At 36.4% G+C, this 23,190-nt stretch overlaps 1 protein-coding gene across 6 annotated transcripts in view; it reads right to left on the bottom strand.

The window, feature by feature from the left end:
- The window catches only part of LOC137405488 (SH3 domain-containing kinase-binding protein 1-like), a 34,277-nt gene extending 11,270 nt beyond the window's left edge, over positions 1 to 23,007 (bottom strand). For 5 of the 6 annotated variants that reach the window (XM_068091767.1, XM_068091771.1, XM_068091770.1 and 2 more), the window contains exons 1-9: positions 22,939 to 23,007; positions 19,979 to 20,070; positions 16,736 to 16,893; positions 10,391 to 10,490; positions 8,953 to 9,059; positions 8,575 to 8,710; positions 6,881 to 6,945; positions 5,511 to 5,580; positions 161 to 366 (exon numbers count right to left, since the gene is read on the bottom strand). In XM_068091767.1, the coding sequence (XP_067947868.1) occupies positions 161 to 366; positions 5,511 to 5,580; positions 6,881 to 6,945; positions 8,575 to 8,710; positions 8,953 to 9,059; positions 10,391 to 10,490; positions 16,736 to 16,893; positions 19,979 to 19,982 (846 nt within the window). In that variant the 5' untranslated portion in view covers positions 19,983 to 20,070; positions 22,939 to 23,007. The remainder of the gene's footprint in view (positions 1 to 160; positions 367 to 5,510; positions 5,581 to 6,880; positions 6,946 to 8,574; positions 8,711 to 8,952; positions 9,060 to 10,390; positions 10,491 to 16,735; positions 16,894 to 19,978; positions 20,071 to 22,938) is intronic. The other variant, XM_068091768.1, reaches the window with a different exon arrangement.
- Positions 23,008 to 23,190: the final 183 nt, after the last annotated feature.

Below are 23,190 nucleotides of genomic sequence, written 5' to 3'. Positions count from 1 at the left end.
CAAAAGGTTAGTCTAAATATGGCAGTTTGCATACATGAACTTAAGGTTTGATATATCAGGTGGTAAAGGGTAGAATAGAACCGAGTGCTAACTAATGGAATCTTCGTGACAGAGAGCTAGCTATAACAAATGCCATTTCTAATGTTGACAAGTCACTCACCCCTGGGGGTAATTGTGTTGGCCCTTCTTCGGGAATCACTTCTACGAAATTATCAGGAAAAACTCCTGATTTTCCCTGCAGCTCTCCCTTCCACCAGCCAGGATCCTCTAGATTCTGGTCTGTAACTGTGATTACTTGCCCTTCCTGTAGATTAAGTTCATCCTCATTCTGCGCGTGGTACGAGAAGATTACCCTGGCCTTCACGCCTAAACACACAGCAATAAGGACGTGCACTTTCAATAAGACTGGTATGTGCCCCTAATTATTAGTACATAGAACATAGATGACCAATATAACTTGCTAACCACGAGAAGAGAATGCCATAATGTATCAGAACGCCACATCTACTAGGTGATAGCTTATAATTATGCTATCAACAAAATTTTGCTAGTGTTATGACATGCTGTCAATGTTTTGATCGAAATCTACAAAGTCTCTTTTGGTTATAATATAACATCAAACTACATGTGTTTATCCAAATGAGAAACATATTTGGGCCATTTCTTTATGTTTTTGTGTTTACATGCTGTGGTCTACTCACGGGTCATGACTATGTCACGACTTACAGATGATATCAGCAGGACATCAACTCCAAGAGCTCATAGTTCATTTAACGAAGGAAAATAAGTTTTAATTAATTGTGCTATATTTTTCCTGTTAGTTACTGTGGTGATAATGTAAGCTTCAGGGTTATGTACTCACAGATAACCAAAGTTATAATAAATGTTTGAAGTATGAACAATGGCAGCAAGCCTGTTAAGAGACATTGGAGCAGAAAAGATCACTGTACTATAATTGAACCTAAAGACTTTTATGTTGAAAAAAATAATAAAATTTTGTTGAAGCTTTTTATTGAAGTAATTTCAATAATTATACGTTACCTGTAGACAACGGATAAGATAAGCAACCATATTTGTGTTGAGTGAAGGAACCAAGGTTCAAATCAGCTTTCGATAATTCATTAATTTATTTGCTGTCAATTTAAGTAACAATAAAAATATGCTTGCATGACTACAGATGGTTGATCTGGCTAATCGGCTTGCAAGGAGTCCCGTCTCAGAATTCCATCGTCGCATAGCATCGGAAGAGATATTGGGTTTGGATCAACATTTGTGAAGTCAGTGCCATCGTATGCTTTTTTGATGAGAGGACGCACATCTACCGGTATCATAGCACAAGCGCCACTACAATGACCTTCACCGGACTGTGGAACAATGTAAGTTTGTTGTGGTTGCCCTCTGTGTGTGGTCATTTTGCTTACAAAGTCGTCTGCCGACAGCGATTTCTTATGGGGTATAGCATTTTTGTTCAGACTTTCCAGTGGCTGAACAACCGGCAGGCTCTCATGAACTGGTGGAGATATGCTATTTGTAATTGAACTGTCTTGAGGTTCATTTAAAATGATTGGTGAATCAACTTCATAACGCTTGACATGTTTGGATGATTTCGATTGAGTAGAACAGTGAGATGGTGGATTGTCATCCAAAGAGCTGAAAGGCTGAGATCGCTGTAAACGCCTTGGCAATAATCCTGTGCTGATATGACGTGCACTGGTTATCTGTACCTTATCACGACTGTTTATGTCATCCATGGTATTTGAAGCAATATGTAGATTTGAGTGTACAACAATCCTACAAGGAATGCAAAAAATTCCCACCCGATAAGTTGAAGTGAGCACAGTGCAATCATTTTTATAATTCAGTTTGAGAATATTAAAAATTATTTCAGATTTTTTTGGTAATTGGTCATGTATTTAGCAGGTAATGGTGGCGGTGGATGTTGAGGTACACTGTTAATGCTACCATAGCTTTCCTCTCCAGATACAGCACTACGGGTTTTGTTTCGCCGGTAATTACTACTAGGAGGAGGCAACGTGTTAAATAACTCATCTATATCAAGACTAGAGTTGTGGCTTTGTTGTTTTTTTGGCATCTTTTCTTTGCTACTGCCCTTTTTGCCAAGTCCAAATGCTTTCGCAAGTTTTGATTTAAGTGACTTCTTTTTTGGTTTCGGCACCGGTAAATGAACATCTTGACTAGTGCCAAGGCTAATATCATCAGTTAATGTCTCTTTACTGCTATATGCCGGTATCTCTTCTGTCTGACCAGTTTGAGTAGGTTGAAGTAGAGGTAACCTTACTTGATTAGTAGTTCTGCTATCCCATTCCTCTCCTGATTCAATTTTGTCTAGCAGAGGCTGAGCCGAAATGAAGCGAACAGTTTGTTCCGTAATTGAGGCAGGAGTGGAACCAACTGAAGTGGCTGAACCATGAATGCTTCTTTGGCTACTACCTGAGCTGCACTGGCTACAGTTACTACGTGAGCATGCATCAAATGCATTGGTTTCTTTTTCGTGCCCCGTTAATGGCTCTAATGTTTCAGCAGTGAAAGAAATCGGCGTGGTGACAATTTCTTTTATACTTGTGAACTTTTCATTTAGATCTGTAGAGGGAGCCCTAACTAGATGAGTCAATGTTGGATCATCTTTTAATGGCAAATCACATTGTGTTCTTGTAATCAAACCGTTTTTCGATGGAGCAGAATCTAAAATGTCAGCACCTGGTCGAAAAACTAAAGCACTTTTTTCAGTCTGAGGTGCTGAGGTTTCCAACATATCTGCTTCTAAATCCGAAAGTTCTTCAATTTTTAGGTAATTATCTTCAATACCATTGATAAAATTATCATTGATGACGAACCAGTTAGGTGTGCCAATTTCCATTTCAATTAGGGTGCTGCTAGGATACATCATCATTGAAGGAGGAGAGAAAGGCAGGGCTTCATATAATGAAATTGAGGACTTTTCAGGGAGGTTAGGTGGAATGTGCATCTCATTCAAAAGATGCTTCGACGCATTGATACCTTTTTCTTCTAGTGTATCATTTTTGGCAGATTTTATTGATTTAATCTCTTCAACGATGTCTGCATGCTGTACAAACAAATGATCTATTGCTTCGCTCAAGTTGTTGTTGTATTTCCACAGAATTGTCATTTCCAATTTCGTCATTCCCAGCAGATTTACCTAATTGAACACTAGGTGACTCCGGTAAACTTCCTAAACTTATTTGAGAGGTAACTTTTAGTGTCTCTACCATTGATGTCAAACTGGACATGTTAGATTGAATATTGGCTACTACTTGTTCAATTGTATTCAGCTTGGTTTTCATCAAGTTGGTTTCGTCTCTAAGCTCAACATCACATTGTATTCCTATATCATTATGTGAAAGATGTAAGTTGCTTGAACACAGTTCTACTACTTCACCCAATTCAGCAGTTTGCGTTCCATCATCACTAGGTGTAATAAGTTTATGAGAAGCAGTAGGTGTTGACCAATGAACTTTGTCAGGTATGTTTCTTTTTTGTGTTTCATACATACTTTTAAGCTCAATAACATTTGAAGACTGCGTCTCCATATCAACAAAGGCGGGATTGGTGTGTACAATTAAATCTTCAGGCAAAGATGGGATGTTATCAAGGGTCCTGTCTTGAGATTTCTTTTTAGAGCTTTTGCGTTTCAATGTGGGATGTTTCTCTTTAGAAGATTTTGTTTCGGCCGTGTGCTTGTTTGATTTTTTGGGATGCGTCTTTTGCTCCTTGCCGACTTTTTCTCTATGCTCTTTTGGCTTGCTACTAGATGAACGTTTCCGTGTATGAGTTTTGGTAGCAACTGTTTTATCGGTTGTTTTTACATCTTTATTGGAAGAAGATTTGCCCGAATTCTTGGACTTTGACGATTTAACTAATGGACTTTCTACAGTATTGAAAGATCCTCTGCCAGCTAAGTAGGCAGGTGAAGATTCTTTATTTTTTACTGATGTTACTGAATGCAAATCTCTTTCTCCTCCCAAGGATTTAGTTTTAATGATTGATGAATGCGTGGACTTCTTTTTTGGCATTGGCTGACCCCAAAACCATAAACTATCAAGCGATGGTTCTGGAGGCACTTCGGGGCTTTTTGATTTTTTAGAAGATTTGGTTTTATGAGCCTCTTGTTTAAGTTTATCAACGGCAAGAGGTTTTTTCTGAGGAATTAAAACATGGGTGTTATCTGATGAGCTCATATCATCTACTTGGGTTTTTAATAATTTATCTCTCTCAGATCGAGTTTTCAACTTTTTCCTGACTTGTTCGTTTGGTTTATAGTCCATAGCAGAATTGTTAGGGTAAAGCATTGACTCTGGAACATAAGTGACGACAAGGTCAAAAGTTGGCTAAATTCTATCTAAATGAAACAAAGGTGCAACCCTAATCATAAACAATAAAAAACTAGTATAAAACTTCATAGAATATGCTAAATGAGATTGTTATGAATGTTTAAGGTAATCGACATATCCAAATGTGAAAAATATTGCCAAGGCACTCTATACAAATAACCCAGCTGAACTACACCATAACCCAAATTAACCCAAATGAAGCAGAGGGGAATGCCTCAAATGCATATATATACTAGATGAATGCTGAGCGTTGCACAGGTAATAAAAACAGCTTATAAACAGTTGCAAGTAATGTAGTTACTAATGACTAAGTGTTACAATGTCTTCTCAAATTATCAAATTGGCTAATGTCAGCAAATTAAGTTAGTATATTGCTACAATTCCTATAATGACAGTCGTGAATGCTCTGGTGACATGCATATTTTAACCAATGTAATGAGTATGAGCACTGTTAATCCATTGAATCGTAAGTAGCCAGTGTGGCTTGTTGGGTTAGATCGCCCGCAACCAGAACTTGAAGTGCCAAGTTCAAATCCAGTGCGAAGCACATTTGTCATTGCTAAAACTTCATCACTATCACTGAACACATGACAGCAAAACACTGGGATATGAGATCTAGAAATGCAACTAGCCACTGAACCGTTATGACAGCTTTGTCATAATGATATGTATTCTGATTTACAAACTATCGTTATGCATATGGTGAGCGCCGATCGTGAAAAACCGTTGTAGCTGCCAAGAGCAATTTTGGCCATAAAAACCGTCTAGTTTCAGTATACTTAATTCATAGAGTTTTTTTAAATTACTTGGAAACGGCATTTAAATTACCTATATATTTACACATATATTTACTATAATATAAAGAGTACCTAGCTGTTATTCAATCTCTACAAGCTTGTTTTAAACCGATATAGATCGGCTCTCATCAGGTGAAACGGCTTTTACTATTATAAATATTTACATATAAATAATGAATATTATTGTATGTAAATAGAAGCCGAGCTACAATGTGTTTCTGTTTTGTGGAAACTTTGAGACACAATGAGGTATAACAAGAGATTTTTACTTGATAACAAAAACATTAATTTCGATAATGTCAAGCTTGACTAAAATGAAGCATAATAAATGTGAGCGACTCACCACGGTTTCTTTTTGGTAGCTGTGGAGGAGGAGCTGCTGATTCGGTGGGAGGTGGAACCATTTTTGGTTTCTATAAAGACAAACAAAGCAAATATAGACAGTAATCAATCTCCAGTTGAAAACTAACCAATCAGAAAATCATAAGTTTTGTAGCAAATCTTCAGGATCGCCTTGGTTATTAACATTCATGCCATTTTAGGGATACAGTTCCTCTACTACTCCTATATCAAATGACACAAGATTTTGTACAAATACATAACAATGTCCTACTGTACAGTCATTAATAAAATATATCATCATCTTTGTAAACAGTAAACAAATAATAGCCCCTTTTGTGAACCAATATAATATATTATATTATATATAATATATAATATAATGATAGATCAAAATTGAACCAATTTATTTGCATAACTTCAAGTTTATTTTCTATATCATAAGGACTGTTAGAAAGTCTAGCTTTCAAGCAAATTTTTTTACTTATGATATGAACAATCTGGGGTAAAAATGTATTTCCAGACAGCTTAATGAAAGAAAACTAAATAATGACACGCATCGCAATGAGATAATTTGTAAATTTCAATTATAAAGCATTGTAAATAGAATAGTTGGAAGTGTTCGTAGACGGAACTAAAAAAGTAAAGAGCGAACGCTTTTAAAGAACAGAGAATAACTATCTACCCAATGATTGTAAAACACCAAAAGATGGTGGATTGGTGCGAGTGTTGGTCTATCAAACTGAATGTTGCGAGTTCAAATCCTATCGAAAACAATTTTTTAAGTCAGCTGTGGCTTGAAATAGATGTATAGAAGGACAGACAGACACGGCTCTTATTATAGTAAAGATTGTACATTGTCTTTAATTATAAACCCATAACAACAACTCTGTAAAGTTCAACTATGTATATTACTAGGCTAACCAATCAAGCAAGAAGTTCCACCAACTTTCTGAAGCATTTGACTTCAAGAAAATTGAGCTCTTGCCTGTTACATATACAGATGAAGACTAAATCAACGGTTCTCCAAGTCTATACATAAACAAACGTGACTCTGGCAAGCAATTTCATGAAGAATTTTGGATTGGTGAATCGCCAATGACCTTTGCACTGCAGCTCATATTCTATTTCGTCATGAGACCTGCCTGTGACTTATTAAACGCTAGTAAACAAAAATGTCACAATTTATGGATGCTCTCTAACCACTTCTTACTTGAATGTAGAATTACATAGAAACACGCCTCAACGAAATCTCTCCAAATACTGACACCGATTTGATTTTTAGTGAAAATATTACAATCTGCGAAACGGGGGCCTCTGTTGCTAAAACGAGGCAATCTAGACGGCTCCAAGACAAAGAGGGATGGAGCTTACCTCAGCGGGTGGCCTGCCACCAAGAGCTCTGTGGCCTATATCATTAGCATTATGGGCTGCGGCTGCTACAAATAAAAACCATACACTATGATAGTTGGCATGGCATTTTGATGACCTTGCATAGTCAGCATTATTTGCACATTCTTCAAATAAATTTAAAAGTTAATTAAGCTAATAAATAAATAAAATTCTTCAAATAAATTGAAAATTTTCTGTTGGCAGTTGAAATAGAAAAACTGCAAGTTTTGGTAATCATGGGAGATAATTTCAGTCACGATTCATATTCTAAATGCCCTTTTATGGGACTATATAGCAACAAATTCAAAAACTAACATTTATTGTCTGCTCGCAATAATATCAATTGATAAAAATCTTTTGTGGTGATGAAGCTAAAAATATAACTATCCAAGAGAGAGTACTCAGCTGAGGTCTATATCTGATTAATTTAAAAAATTGCGCGTAAATTTGAGCACACGCCCAAGTAGATGAATTGCGAGTTGCCTGCCCATGTGAGAAAGCAAAGGGTATAAAATTAAATTTTCAACTTTGGCCTGACACATATTGCTCATGCCCACAAGTGAAAGACTAGTTTATTAGCCACCAAAAGTAATAGTAAAAAGAACAATACCACTCCATTGCAACAGAAAATCAACAAAGGCATGTCAGCCTGCAATGTCAAACCTTTACAAGAACGAGTTTAATTTTTCAAATTAGGTTGGGTCTAGTGTAGCCCTTTCCTGAAAATTCTGCTCGCCTGAGTTCGTCAGTGATGCAGCTATGCCTGTGGTTAGTAGATCTCTTTTTCAAACAAATAACACCATCTTTGCTGACACACAGATGACCTTTGCTGACACACAGATAACCTTTGTTGACATGCAGAGAACTTTAGCTGACATGAAATAAAGGCACGATTGTTCAGTGGCCTTAGTTGACTCTCCTCACCAGATATAATCCCCACATTTCGTGATGATCGTATTCAGAGAAATGAATTTATCAAAATATACCTCAACTCCTTCATTACTGAAATGGCTATTCTGACCAAATCAATCCAGGCGGATTTTCAGAAAATCGATATACCGCTAGTATTTATGCAATATCTCGAGAATCAATGCAGATATTGTGCTACAGTGAATTGCATCTTATTCAGAACCAAATTCTCTACAAGAACAAAATCCTTAGTGAATCCCAGTGTTGCAAAACTTCTGACGCTTTCTTTGCATTGAGTAAATTTCTTATTGCCATGACGATAGCAATCTGGTTTTCCTGTTTTGAAAAATAAGTAGAAAGGGAATTGCTTAGCAAAAAGATTTTCGACAGGTTGCACGTGATTGGCAATAAGGTTGTTTTGTTGGACACCAAATTTGATTGGTGTAGCTACTGCGTAGGCTTCGTAATGGAAAGAGAAGTGAAAGCATCAGCTTACGGTCTGTACTTTTATTACCGCGAAAGCCGACACATCGGCTCACGGCAGCGAAAGAGTTGAGTTGTGCAGACCAAACAGATCAAAAGTCCCCAAACCGATCAAAAGTCCCCAAATAGAACTTGACAAATACCGTCTAATAATAACAGATTTCTAATCAAAATTGAAACAACAAACTATTTGTGTGAACCCAAAAGACTGATCAAACGGAAGGTCTCTTTTAGATGTTACGTAGGCAAAGAATGAATAGTGAAGAAGTGGCCTTGAGACTTACGCTGTGCCGTGTAAGAGCCGGGTGTTGGACCTGCGGGACCAGATGGAGCCGATGATGGTTCCAATATCTTGACAAAATTGCTAGGAAACATGCCAGTCTTGCCTCGTAAAGTTCCTTCCCACCAGCCCTCTTCTGGCTGCAGAATACACGCGACTAGTGAACAATGCAACTGTGTATATCATTTTTCTTTTGTATTTTTTAATTACCGTTGTCGCGTTCTCCATTTGATCATAGTATTCCTGGTGTACATGTGTATATCACATGAGCAATATCTATCGAGATCAGAGCTACCAATAGAATATCATAATTAAGGGAGACAACTCTACATATGAACAATATGAAAATACGTGAAAAGGAAGACAAGAGGAAACAACTCACCATTCTAACAACTTCCACCTCTTCATCTTCTTTTAGTTCGAGTTCATCAGGTTGCTCTGGCTTGTAGTCAAATAGAACCACGGCCATCCGCTTAGGTTTTCCGCCACCTGCATACGTAACAACAGCGAACAATGTGTGACAACTCCAGCAAAACAATAGCCTATATCATAACTGCAACGAATAAACCCTCCTTGTAAAGAAAGTAAAACAGGGTGCAAAGCGAAAGCAAATTATTACCATAACCAGATATCTTCCTGTAAAACATAATGCATGTCATTGATGACTCACAAAATTATGTAACACTTATCTACGGGAGTTTTATATACTTGGCCTCAACTTAGTCAATCAAGTGAATTATTCAGAACACAGCAGGTGTTCTTGCATGACTTCTTTATATATACTACCTCAAAATTTTTCACAATAATAAAATAATGTAACAAGAGAGCCCAACTCCGATGTTTTCACAAGATCTTTCGAAAGCTAGTTGACTCTATAGAGTTGATGATCAACTCTATTGGTAGTATTACCTGATTATTTTTATTTTGAATTCAATAAATTTTGAAAAAAGTTTTTTAAAATCATGTTTTAAACCTTTTTTGAAAGTATAGAAAACATAAACAAAGAAGTTTCAGATGCATTGAAACATATTTCTGCTTGAAAAATGCTAAGATATTGGGGTGTAGCCAGCTTATAATATTCCCAGATGAGCATGAGGCCTGGGTTCAACTCCCGAAGAGTGCTATTCCTTTATCCACAGAAACATGACAACGAACCCTACTTGTGACCACAATGTAGAAAAATGCACCAGACACTCCTTTTCCACTTTTCCTTAAACCTAAAGATCTGGCAAGGAAACTTACAGGTGTTTACAATTTATGTGACAAAAAGCTATAAGCAAAACCTATTACAAGCATTCCACTTTCTAGAAATTCCAATCATATTTAAGATTACATCAATGACCGACAAATAACAAGAATGTAAACAACTAAACATTTCATCTCGGTAAAAAATATTTTGTCCATAACTAAGATCATGCTCGTAAAAAATTCTTTTGGTAAATTAATGGTTTCAATTTGCTGATTACCTCAGTTTACAAACAGGCAATACTACTATGCGATCAACTTTATAAAAGAAGTTAACTGAGTGGCAATCCATAGAGGCAATCCATAGAGGCAATCCATAGAGGCAATCCATAGAGGCAATCCATAGAGGCAACGCTCTCTAATAAATTTTTTTTTAACTAATCGAATGAGTGTTTGTTGTCATGATTAACCGAGAATAAATAAAATAAGTTAAATTTGCCTTGCATGCTTAATAATTGTAAAACTATAACTCCAACATAAGGTCATGTAACGTAATATTGGAGTCACATGCACAACCTGGTTTATCACAAAAGTGATGCATCTTGGCATGATTGAGGAATGAATGCTTTACTTACCTTTAGACGCAGGAGGGGCCATTTTAATTTGCGCTCCAATTCTATTCTGTAGGTCTGACACTTTTCCTCCTGTCTTGGGAGCCTTAGGTTCGATGTAGTCCTGTATAGTTATATCAGACAGTGATTGGGTGCCATTTACAGTAGATGACCAAATCAAATACAGTCAAACCTGTTCCGAGATCAGCTTTATATGTTAGAACAAGTATTCTTATATGAATACATTGCATTTGGTTTAATTCATTTCAGAGCCCACAAAATGAAGATAAATATTACAGATGCTCGCATACAGTATCATAGTAAATGCATTATAAATACATAACTATATAAAAAATTGAATATAAAAGCCTAAATTATAAGAAAATAAATTGGGTAAGTAACGGTCAATAGAAATACGGTTTTATAGTCACTTTAACTCTCAGAAACACAAGAACAGAAGTGTAAGCTTGTCAATGATCAAGTTCAGTTGTTGCTATATTACTATAGCTTGTTGTAATAATACAGTCAAACCTTGGCATACAACAGTTGAACCTTGACATACAAAATTAGTCTGTTTTGCCAATTGATTCGTATACCGAAACCATCAAATGTCAAAGCAATTATTCATGGACGAACACGATGATTTATTGGATTAATACTAGAGCCAAAAGTCAACAATTAATAATTTTTCAGCAATTACATACATTGATAATATATAATATCAAAACATGTAAACATGTAAAAAGCTAATATATATGAAAAGCAAAACTTGATAGCGTAACCATTAGTAAAAAGGTTTCATTGTGCATGTACTTTAATTTAGAGACTTAAATTTTAATTAATTTAATTAATGTAAAAGTTAAGTTGTTCAAGATTAACCGATAACAGTACGTTTTTATTGCTTGTTTATCTTATGGATCAGCCAAGGTCATCTGCGTGTCAGCAAAGGTCATCTGTGGGTCAGTAAAGATGTAGCGTTTGTAAACACTGACAGAGTTTGTAGCCGATCAGTTTTATTTTGTTTTCTAAATAATGTTCAAATAGAATGTTAATAAAGCAGATTTACTTCAAGATTATTGGCTAATTTAGAGAGATACGGAAACTAAAAATTCGAATTTTTGGTGTTCTTCATATTATCAGCAGTAATAAAAATGTGTAGACAACCTTCAATGCCAACGAGGAAGTACAGTGTTAGAGACAGGGTTGGCATTTTTCCCGGGAAAACTGTTTTTCCCAGGGCAGCGGGGAAAAACTGGTGAAAACCGGGAACAGCTGAGAAATATTGTAACTCCAGAATTTTTTATCTAAATATTTTGCTAAACAATAAAATTTAATAAAAATGGAAAATTGGACTAAACAATTAGTTGTGTGACTTCATATTTATATCAATCACTAGCAATGGAAATAAAATACTGTTTAAAAGTGGGAAAAATTAGAAAAAATTCACACCCAAGATACGGGCCAACGTTAAATAACGATGAGCCTTTTACAGTCCGACAATAGAACTGTTTTGACGTGTATTGTTGAGCACTTTTTCCTTAGTTCAGACCAAGCTGTGCAACAGGCTTGGAGTGTCCAAACTAGTAGCTTGATACCAAATCCTAAAACAATTTCTTTAGGGTATGATTCGGCTGAATAAGAGGATTAACTTTTCTTTGACAATCAATTCTCAATACTCTAATCCATTTGTTCAGTTCACCGGTCTCGACTACTTGGCATTATCTTCATGTGTTTTTGTTTTTCAATTATTTTCTAATTGTTATATTGTGCTTAGTGTCATGTTTCACGCGTATCAATTTTGCTTTTTATTTAATATTAATATTTAATATACATGTATGTAAATAAACGAACATTATCTTGTGACCTAGCCTTTTCCTTCAATATTTAGTAAATAAACCAATTATAAAGGATATGCACTTTCTTAGCCTATGTACTGTAAAAAGGTCATAAAGAAGCTCTATGACAGCTAATGGTATAAGTGTATTGTTATTCTTTGCCTTAGTATTAGTCAACTTGTCAAAAAAGAGATTTTTTAGTTTTACCCACTTTTTCCCACTTTTGGACAATAATGAGTTTTTCCCGGGGCGGTAAAAACTGGTATAAACCGGCGGTAATAACCGCCATGGGAAATACTACGCCAACCCTGCCGTAGAGTGAGTGATAGGAACATCCTAGTAACTTATCCCTACTTACACTATATATAGTAAAAACTAACTTAGCTTACACATTTTCACTTTATATTTTTAATTTCAACAAAAGTTTATAATTTTTTTTATAGATCAGCCATGTTTCAAGAAACTTTAGACATCATATGCTAAAGATCTATGGCAAGACATGTTGTATGTCAAGATTTGACTGTACTAAAGTCGGAAGGATTCATCTCCAACATCTGAACTTATGGAGTATCATAGCGAACAGACGCCGTATGATTGGATAATGAGGTCTGAATTTTACAATGAAGTGCTCAAAACTTGATCAAGTCTCTGAACCTAATAACCGCTAAGCCATGATGACCAGCAAGAGAACAAAGACAGAGAATTGTCCAATACTGTAGTTTGGAGACAGAGAAGTTAAAATCATCAGTCTCCGACGGAAAAGCTAAACACTTCATCTAACACTGTAAAGCCTGGTTCTCATATCGATTGCGATACTCCGGCGGTAACTTGCGCAGCAAAACGCTTGCGACGCTAGGCTCGGCAGAATATGTTCACATATAAGCTGCATCGCTAAACATAATCGCGGAATCAAATAAAATGTTCGCTTGCTATGCCGTTTCTATAATAGTGACCTTCACCTGTACAGTGCATTACAGGAAGGTTTTGCCTACGGCCTTTTGCGAAATTTGAACAGCACAAAACTAGTGCGATGTCGCCGGCAACTACCTGCGGTACCCGGTGCGCAGGTTCCCATTTCACCGCTAATAGCATGCGGTGCTGTCGCCGGTGCTTTGCGACGTATATGGGAACCAGGCTTATGAGACACAAGTAGCTGTCTCATACCGTGTCGAACGAAGGCAGCCATCGCTCTCTGAGGATTGCTGTCAAATAGTGTCGAGATATTGGGCAAGCGTTATTACCATTGTCCTGTACGCTATGTATTATCTTAGAGATATATATTTGATAAAACATGCATGTAGATAACCTTGAATCTGCGTGTTTGAATCTGGTGTACGTTTGATGAAGATGATGTCTTAGGACCGATTTGTACACAAAATCATATAAATTCTGAGAGCATATTCATGACAAAAGAACCCAGTGGTAATGGTCAATCAAGGAAGTTGTGTTGTAACCATATAATCATATAATCCATACACACTGGCAAGTTTAAAACGTGATTGACAATGACAAATGAATGCCCGTGGGCGTGGAAAGCCATCAAATGAGCTTATTATAAGACTAGAAGGGCAGTGCATTTTAGTTCCAATATCGCTCACTCTATCCTGTCTTGACAAGCTGTTGTTTTTGCGTAGTTGTCCTGCGCAGTTTACTGCAGAGAGGGGTCACCAGTTAAACGTTCTTATCTTAATTTTCCTTCATAAATTTTTGCGTGAAATCCGTTATGATTACCAATGGAGCGACCGGAATAACATCGCAGCCGAGCCGCGTAGACGGAAGAGAACAACTCCTTATAAGTGCAGCTAATGCATCAGGTGCAGTACGTCTTGTGACAAGCTGTTGTTGCTCGCCGCTCGACGGGGGGACAACTACGCAAAAACAACAGCTTGTCAAGACAGGCTATGCTCACCCTAAAAGCCATCAGGTGTGAGATAACATGTCATTACATGGTTATATATTGTTTATACGATTGGCGAGGTCTCTAAAAATGGTAGCGATTTTTAAATCGTCTACCTTAAAAATCGCCATGCTACCAAATGATCAAATCGCCAAGCTCTAGGTTTTATAAGGTATAAGATTTTATAAGATTTGCTATTGATATTGCTAATTGCTATTTAAACAAAGAAACAGGAACACGAAGACTGCAGTCATTCGCCTCTAGTGTTACCATTTACTAAACGCTTGTGAAGCACGCATTCATCAATTACTACTAAAATTGCGCTACTGACAACAATCTGAGGAATGTGGGGCACGCGCATCGTTTACGCTTACGAGGTGATTAATGGAGGAATGATCGATCCTTCACTCAACTAGTAGGCCTAGATCGTAAGAAAGCTCATGCATACTAATATAGGGAAGGATGGTTGAAAACAAGATAAGTGAATTACACACTAACAGCACCGTATTTAACAAACAAAATTCTATTTCCTATAGGCTGAGCTGGGTCTATGATATAATGAAAAATGCTGAGCTGAGGAAGAGAGCAAGCATCGGATCGCCTTCATGCATTGTGGAAGAGATTTTAGCGAATAGTAAACTGACATAATCAGCACAACGACTGCTAAAGTCGAATTTCAAAAGAAATTTTGTTAAAATCGTATGACAAAAAAGGTCGTAAAGACAAGGGCGAAAAAACATCGTGAGGCCAAAAAACTGTCTAACAGGATAATCATAACCCGAGGGCGCACCGTACAGTTATACCATACACGATAACCATTTGTTTAGGACGATGTGTATAGATATACATATAACTTTCAATGATGTGCGACCAACATTTAATTTATGGATTATCGCCTTGAATGAATCTATTAATTCCATTGAATGAAAATTTTAGCAGTAGAAAATCTGACAGCAACCTATGAGAGAACATTAAATCAGCAACTATGTACAGTATATAATTGTTGCCTATCAATGAATGCAAATGCTAACGGCACGTTTAAAATAATGAAGAATTGACAGTCAACTTCAACGGTCTATAGTAACAAAGAGTCAGTTCTTTTGGCTGTATATCTATAAAACTTATTTATCAAATAAAATTTATATTAATAAGGTTACTGCATATTTATACATTTATATAAAATATTTATATAAATAATAAATATATATAAATGTTTATAACTAAAAAGAGTGTGGGAATAGGTTAACGCAAGTCAACCTTTTAACGCAAGTCACCTGACGAGTGCAGAAGCACGAAACAGACCTGTCGTGACCCCAGAGGAAAACACCAATCTGGAAGAAAGATGAGCAACATTAACCTATTCCAACACTCTAGTTAGTTATAACACTCCACACTTTTTAGAGCGTAGAGTGCTGTTAGCAGTAGTCCTGACCACTTATCTATTATAAATATTGATATATTAATAATACATATTTATATATGGGCCAACAGTGAGTTGCAGAGGAGCGCTCTATTGTGAATGGCTAAGACTTTGAGGCGGGTGCTGAAACTCCCAGGCCTCTGGTAGGTGACTCGCGCTTGATTACAAATAACTACCCACGGGTAAACAGGGATGAGAATAGAAATATATATATATACACACACATGTATATATACATACACATACATAGCCAGTTAAGTTACTACAAATCTGTTTTGTACACCCGCGCTCTTCAGGTAGTATGTGGCCACTTTGTCAGCGAAGAGCGTGGATGTGAGTTCTAAACAGATTTGGAGTGACTTTTCGCAAAGTATCTTCTCCTTTTTACCTATGATGAAGGGAACTATTTGCTCAAATATGGGTAAAAGGTCATGCGCGTTTGTATATATAGATATATGTAACATATACAGTATACATACAATATATATATTATACATAATACATACATAATATATATACATAATATATACATATATTTTTCAAAGTATGTCGTCTGTCTGCATTCCGGCTATAACTATTTACAAGCTACAAGCTTTATCGCCCGGCTATAGCTATTAAAATCTTGGAAAAAAGAATTCGCACTGAAGAAGAGTTGATCTCGGACCTTCCCACTCGCAAGTTCAGCACCGTACCAATTAAGCCACAGAGATCGATTTCAAAGCTAACTGATATATGTCCCTATATGGGAGCAAATACCCAAAGGCTTTGCAGGGTCAAAGCAAAACGTCGCGAGAAGCTGGTAGCTCTCATTATTAGCTACTCAAACTTTCCATGGGCAATGTGCTAGGCTAATAGCAAGTGGCAGGCAACTCTCATTACTTCTCATTGTTTATAAGCTGATTTTTAATACCCGGACAACGCCGGAAGCACAGATAGTATACATATATAATAACGCGGCATCAGAAAAGCACTCGCTGCAATAAATATTCCACTTAGACTTGTTTAATAAACTTTTTAATTAATTTAAAATGTCAGACCCTGATGAGTCAAACTCGATATCCAAAAAAAAACAAGATTAACCGACATGTTGTTCAAAACAAATACACAACCACCTGAAAATTCAATTAGCAAATCTTTCCGATTTCCTAAACAGCTCGACAACTCACAACCACGCACCGCCAACTAGCGATGGTGTCACCAATTCCAGTTCAACCTACCTCAACAAAGTTGTCGGGGAAGACTCCCTTCTTTCCATTGAGTGAACCTTCCCACCATCCACCAGGCTGCTTGATAACATCATGTATAATTTCTCCTACTGTTATGGTTAGCTCGTCAGGTTGTGTGGCATCGTAATCAAATATGACCTTCACCTTCGCTGAGGAAGCATTAGCAAAAACACTATTTTATACATTACTATCGCAAGCCTAAATCACACACTAGCATGTTCACCAGCTACATCTAGTGTCAGCCACAGAACTTGAAGTTTGATGAAGATGTACTAAAACAACTTGTTTCCTGTTTAAAAGTTTTCTCACGTTGTAAAAAATTAACTTGCATAAGATTTTGGTAGATTTTATCAGAATGTATCAGTATTTTTCTATCATTTGCAATTGCTTTTGATGTTTGAGGTGATCTAACTGCCAGGATGTTACAAGTTTAAAATCTATAAAACTTGATCGTGGTTAAAGCGCTTAGATCAAGTGAAAGTGCAATTATGACGTCTATGATTAAAGATGGGTAACGCTGTAACTTGAGCGCAATAGTTGATATCAACTAAAGCAATGACAGCGACTAGTGATATCATTTTCCACATATTTTTCTTCTGAGAAGCTTAATCAGGATAAAGTATTTCAGTGCTGGCATCCTGGACTATCAGATCACCTCAAACATCAAAATGATAGAATCATACCGACACTTTATGATAAAATCTACTAACATTTTATGCAAGTTGGTCTTTAACACCAAAAAGCAAGCTCTTTACTACACTGAAGTCTTCTACTTACTAGAGATCATTTATTACAAATGACTAAAACAGGAAATGAAATTCCACACATCCTAGCAATTACCTCAATCGTAAGCCTGAGTGAGTTTTAGTATGAGTGCTACTCATAAAGCTTAACTACCCAAGTAACTTGGTGCTACACATAGTGTTAAACAGAGTTTCATCGATAAGAGTGTACTTAGAGAAATAAGTTTTCAAGTTCATGGAAGGCTAATACAATGCATCACTACTGAAACCCAGGGTTCAACTAGTGCTTCAGGATTTCCAAAATCCCCAGACAATTCAATACTGCAAATTGCAAAACATCACGATATTATTATTGTTATTAGTATTATGTAAAAAACATGTAAATTTTTGTAAATGTTTTTTTGTATATTTTGACTTGAAAAGAAACTGCTTTGTGTCGGTGATATTTAGAAACAATTATTTCATGAATTTCCATGTGGGTGAAAGGCCATGGAACGAGCGTATTATAAGACTAGAAGGCCCGTATATTTTAGTTCCAGTATCGCCCACTCTGAAAATCATCACGTGTGAGATAAATCATCGTTTTGTGATGACATCATCTATACGATTGGCGGCATCGCTTTAAATCCTGGTGATTTTCAAATAGTTTACCTTAAAAATCACCACCAACCAATTGAATCGCCATTTTCGTGAAGCTCTAGGTTGAACTCGTACAGAATCCTAAGAAGGTCTAAAGCCGTACAACTATACCCGACTCTAGTAATCATATCCCGCTGTAGCTTTCCGGCAATAAACTATGAGCGGCTGAAGAGTGTAAACACCCGATGATAGAGTCAGCAAAGTTTCTTAGCATCGGAGATTACTAGACTTGGCTAAGGATATTGACTCTGCGCTATTGATCACCGATAATTAGTAATTGATGACATACGCAATGCGGGGTGAGCCTAGGCGCATGGGCGCATGAACTCCGTATAATAACCACCCAGGCTTAAATGTCGCTCCAGTGTAATAATCGCTCCCGTGTGATAATAGCAAGGAACTTTACTAGACGGAAGTAAAGCCAATGTGTTTACAAAAGCCTCAACATTAACACTAGCATTAATCCATCAAATACTTAGATGCGGTGGTACTTTGTTGTGAATGGCAGTGAAGACTGAGGCTATAATAAGATAACAAGCTGGATATAACTTGATAACTTGGGCTATTTATAGTTTCTGCAAATTCGGAGCGACATACCAGTGACACGCAAAGACCTTCAATGAGTCATACCAGGAAAAGGACATCAATGCTGGAGCTCAACCATAGCAATTTATGGTGTAATAACTAAGCTCAAATTAGATACACACGGGTTAAACTAAAATTTATAAAATGTGTGTCACAAATTATTTCATGCCTGTGGCTGACACTCTAAAGCGAGTAACTACCTACAGATAGATATGTGATACCCCAGCACTTAATGATATAGGCGTCTAGAGTATTCAGTTGAGTACATACTGTACCCTACTGAAGGGTCCTGATCTACGGTTTACACCCAGGTGCCATAGAGTTATAGGGTTTGCACCCTGGTGCTATAGAGCTATAAGGTTTACACTCTGGTGCCATAGAGCTATAGGGTTTACACCCTGGTGCCATAGAGTTATAGGGTTTACACCCTGGTGCCATAGAGCTATGCGTTAACACAAATTTGATCAACAAATGTTTGATACCTAAAATTAAAAGGTCACTAAAGGTCACTCGCTACATGGTGAGATTGGTAAAAATATAGCCATAAACTGGCCTCACACCAAAAAACATATACAAAAATGAGATCAATGACCTGTAGCGCTATAATTGGAAAGAGCGACCCTGTCGAAAAAATGCCCTTGACAAAAAATGACCTTTGATATGACAACCTGATTGTGTCAAAATGTTGCCATGGTGACACAAAGCAACAATTATGGCAGAAAATATGCCGACACGCAAGATACTTCCAGTAGCAAATATTTCATTAAATAATAAAACAAAGTATAAATTAGTAAATTATTCAGGCTTTCAACCTTGACCTAGCTCTGGCATGGCAGCTACAGTCATTACGTTGAGGTTCATTAATACAGAATGGGATGTTATGGATTGGATTAAAAAATGTCGACCTTACCAAGGGTCAGGGACCAGTTGACAAATATCACAATTTCACACGCAAACAAGATCAATTTTTTAAAGAAATCTAGCGATCTCTGCTCTTGGACAGTGATTGATTATTCGCTTTTCATTTAATATTGTCTTCAAGTTTAAACATGGCGGGGGGGGGGGGGGGGAAATGTAATAGATACATGATGACAGCATTTAGTAGCCATACAGATAACTAGAACTTCTGCCAACGAAACCCCACTAGACCTAGTAGAGCTGAAAGAACGATTTCACTTCATGACGCAAAACGTATCACGTGCAGAAAATGCATCATTAAATTCTACAAACCACGTAAATATCCCTAGTGGTTTGCCTTTGTACTTACCCATAGCGATGTCCTGTATACACACCGAGTTATCCAAATCACTGTGAAGAGCTTGTTAAACCGTTTCTTGTAACAGAAATATCTGTTTTTGTCTAAAAGACAGGACTGAATGTGACAATCTAAGTGACAAATCAAGCCGGGTACAACACGAAAGAAGTGATAAATGAGTGAGCAGTGAAAGATGTTTGGCTGCTAGTAGAGTTGCCGTTAGTAACCAGGTGGTCCTTAGAATGCTTATCATGAGCTGACGACCACAAGATATAGCAAGGCTGTATCTAGCCTCGCTACATTGTATACAGCCATTTAACAAGAAATTTCTCTACTAACACCTTCTAAAAATACTAACACTAAGAACAGCTGTGCAGCTAAAATCACAGACTTTGGAGTAGCCGAACTGAATGAGTATTACCATCATATAATAGTACTATCCTTCATTTTTCCGTGATGTCATCTCGTGAGTACAGGACTGTGAATTATCGTGGTCTGCCATCTTTGTAGACAACTTTTACCGTTGAAAACACGAAGCTTCTGCTATTAATTTTGCGAACCGCGCTGTTGTTCGCAATTTTGTTCAGTGAGACTGAATACTTTTTTCCAGAGAATCCCGATATAAACTCGAAATAACACCAAAAATACCAATTCAATAACGCAAATGATGCTTGTTAGTCTACAAATATGGCGGTTTTTCCACGAACGAGCGCATATGCAGATGAATTGATGATATAAAAAGACTAACAAATAAAATGTAGTTATAAAAAACTTTTGTAAATGAACAGTACACAAAAAATCTCAAAACATTACTAAGATGGAACCAAAAACATCCATCATCTAATTGAAATCTTTGTATCTGAACGTGACAGCGATTGTTGTTGACATAAGCCAAACCAAAAGAACACTTTCTCGAAAGTCCAAATGGTAAAGAAGGTACACAAAAGGGACACCCTAGTAATGGAGATGACTAATAACATAAGATGTCCTGCTGTTGTCTGTATATACTACAGCAGGACATCTTATATTATTAACCTAAGATCTTTAATTCAATTTAGGATTTAATTGACACGTGAAGAGACCGTCAATTGAACAACCGTATGCTTCAGAGTAAATATGTATAGAAAATGCCCAGTGACTAGCAGGGTGTCAACAACACATATTTTTAGTTGATGCTAACATCAAACCAGTACGAAAACTCCAATGTCTATTGTATACCCGATTGGAGAGCCAGCTAACCTATAATGCATAACATGTGCCCAATGGGCAAATTTCATTGCGTAAATAGCGGACTACATCAATGTTCAAACAAATCTTTGCTAAAATAATATGGCTTACATGTTATAGTATAATCTAATATAATTTGATATAATTATATTATTTATTATATATAATATTATTTTGTATTATAATATATTTATTTATTATATTTATTTAGTACATAATATAATTATTTAGTATTATAAATATTATTTAGCATATATAATATAATAGTATAGTTTAATTGTCATATGCTATAAGTTAACATTTTTACATTTTCAACAATCCAAAAAGAGTCTGTTCTGAATAACATAATTTTGTGCCTACCAATATGTAAGGGACTGGGTTTAACAAAATCCTACTTGGTATTAAAGATTTGCGAGAAAATGACTTTATAATGCCGATAGATGCAGGTCTATAAAAATTTAATTTTAAACAAAAAATATACATCGTAATAAAACTTTTGAAAAAAGTCCTGCTGGAAGCATATTTGAAATGAAAAAGTAACATTTATAATCAGAAACAATTTCAACTACAGGCCAGACTTGACAACATCAATATTAGCAAATTGCAACTCTGGTAGGTATCCATGATAAGCATTCATCCTAACTACATAAATATTTCACCTCATGTATTCTACCAGAAACAACATCTTACAATTATCCAACTTTCATAAAGTACCGCCTACTAAATAGGAAAGTTTATGGTGCGTTACAATTTGTATCTTGTTTAAAAATTCCCTTAATTAAATTACCACATAAAAGAAACATTTGATAACAATCGCTTAGCGTTGTCAACCCTAGAATTAAAAATAGCATGCATATTTTCTATTATAACCATCAATCTCCTCAAAGTCGTGAATTTCCCCTGCTAGGTCTGTAATTCTTGGAATGCAGACTTTCTTCTAGATAGTGTTACAATTGCTGTTGACCTTAACTGACATTTATGACAACGCCCAGGCTGTTGGAGGATTTTCAGTAACCATGCTAAGAAAATAGCTCTCAGCGACTGTTTGATACTTCAAATAAAAAGATCTTACATTTGAATCCTTAAATGCAAATGTTTTCGTAATGCATATTCTGGCATTCAAATGAAAACAGAAACACCAAATATAGTAGAGTTTTATTTTTTAAACTAAAAAACTGGCTTAAATCACAAACTATTTTGCAAGCACCTACCTACCACCTAACCCATCTTCAACCTTTCTCTACTCATTGATGTGCAAAGCTGTGCAATAAACTAAGGGCAAATCTCAGGAGCATCCAGTGTCTTTCAAAACTGCTTCTTTCAGACTGTTACCACACAAAAATGGTAACAGAGACGCAACCAAAATATGCACAAGTTGTAGTATGAACCAATGGACTGTCAAATGAACGTAAGTCAACACATAGACCATCAGCATCATTGTTGCTCAATTACGAGTGTAAAGCATAAAAATGGTTACAGCCCAAACGCCCTACTACTAAGCTGACCATTTCATGATAGCGAATGAAAAATTGTCATTCCTACTCATGATATAATAGATACTAATGGACATGTCTATTTTGAATGTCATCTCCTTAATGTCATCTATAAGTTTCGATTTATGTTTTTGCACTTACATGGAAGCTTTTGAAAACTATAGCCATTTTCAGAACACGCATTTTTTCAAAACGGGTTCTCTAGATTCAAATAAAAAATACCAAAGCTATTTATTTAACATTGAAGTTTACCTGATTGTACGCGTATGATTCGATGTCGGTTTTGCCCGGAAAAAGGTTTGTCAGCTTTGACTGACCCATATACACTTTTTCTCTTTCGCAGTTATGACATCAAACTTCAATCGGTGTCGCTTTAAACGTCCTGCGCAAATTTCTACGTCAAGGGGAACCCAAAACTAGATTTAAACCTATCAAATCCATAGAGCTATTTTGATATTTTATAATTAGATTCAACTATTTGAGTATGGTAAGTTATTCGCTGGA

Source organism: Watersipora subatra, chromosome 9, assembly GCF_963576615.1.
Source record: "Watersipora subatra chromosome 9, tzWatSuba1.1, whole genome shotgun sequence".
NCBI classification, from domain to species: domain Eukaryota; kingdom Metazoa; phylum Bryozoa; class Gymnolaemata; order Cheilostomatida; family Watersiporidae; genus Watersipora; species Watersipora subatra.
Note: the sequence above shows the minus strand (reverse complement) of the source record. Positions and strands in the feature narration are given on the sequence as shown.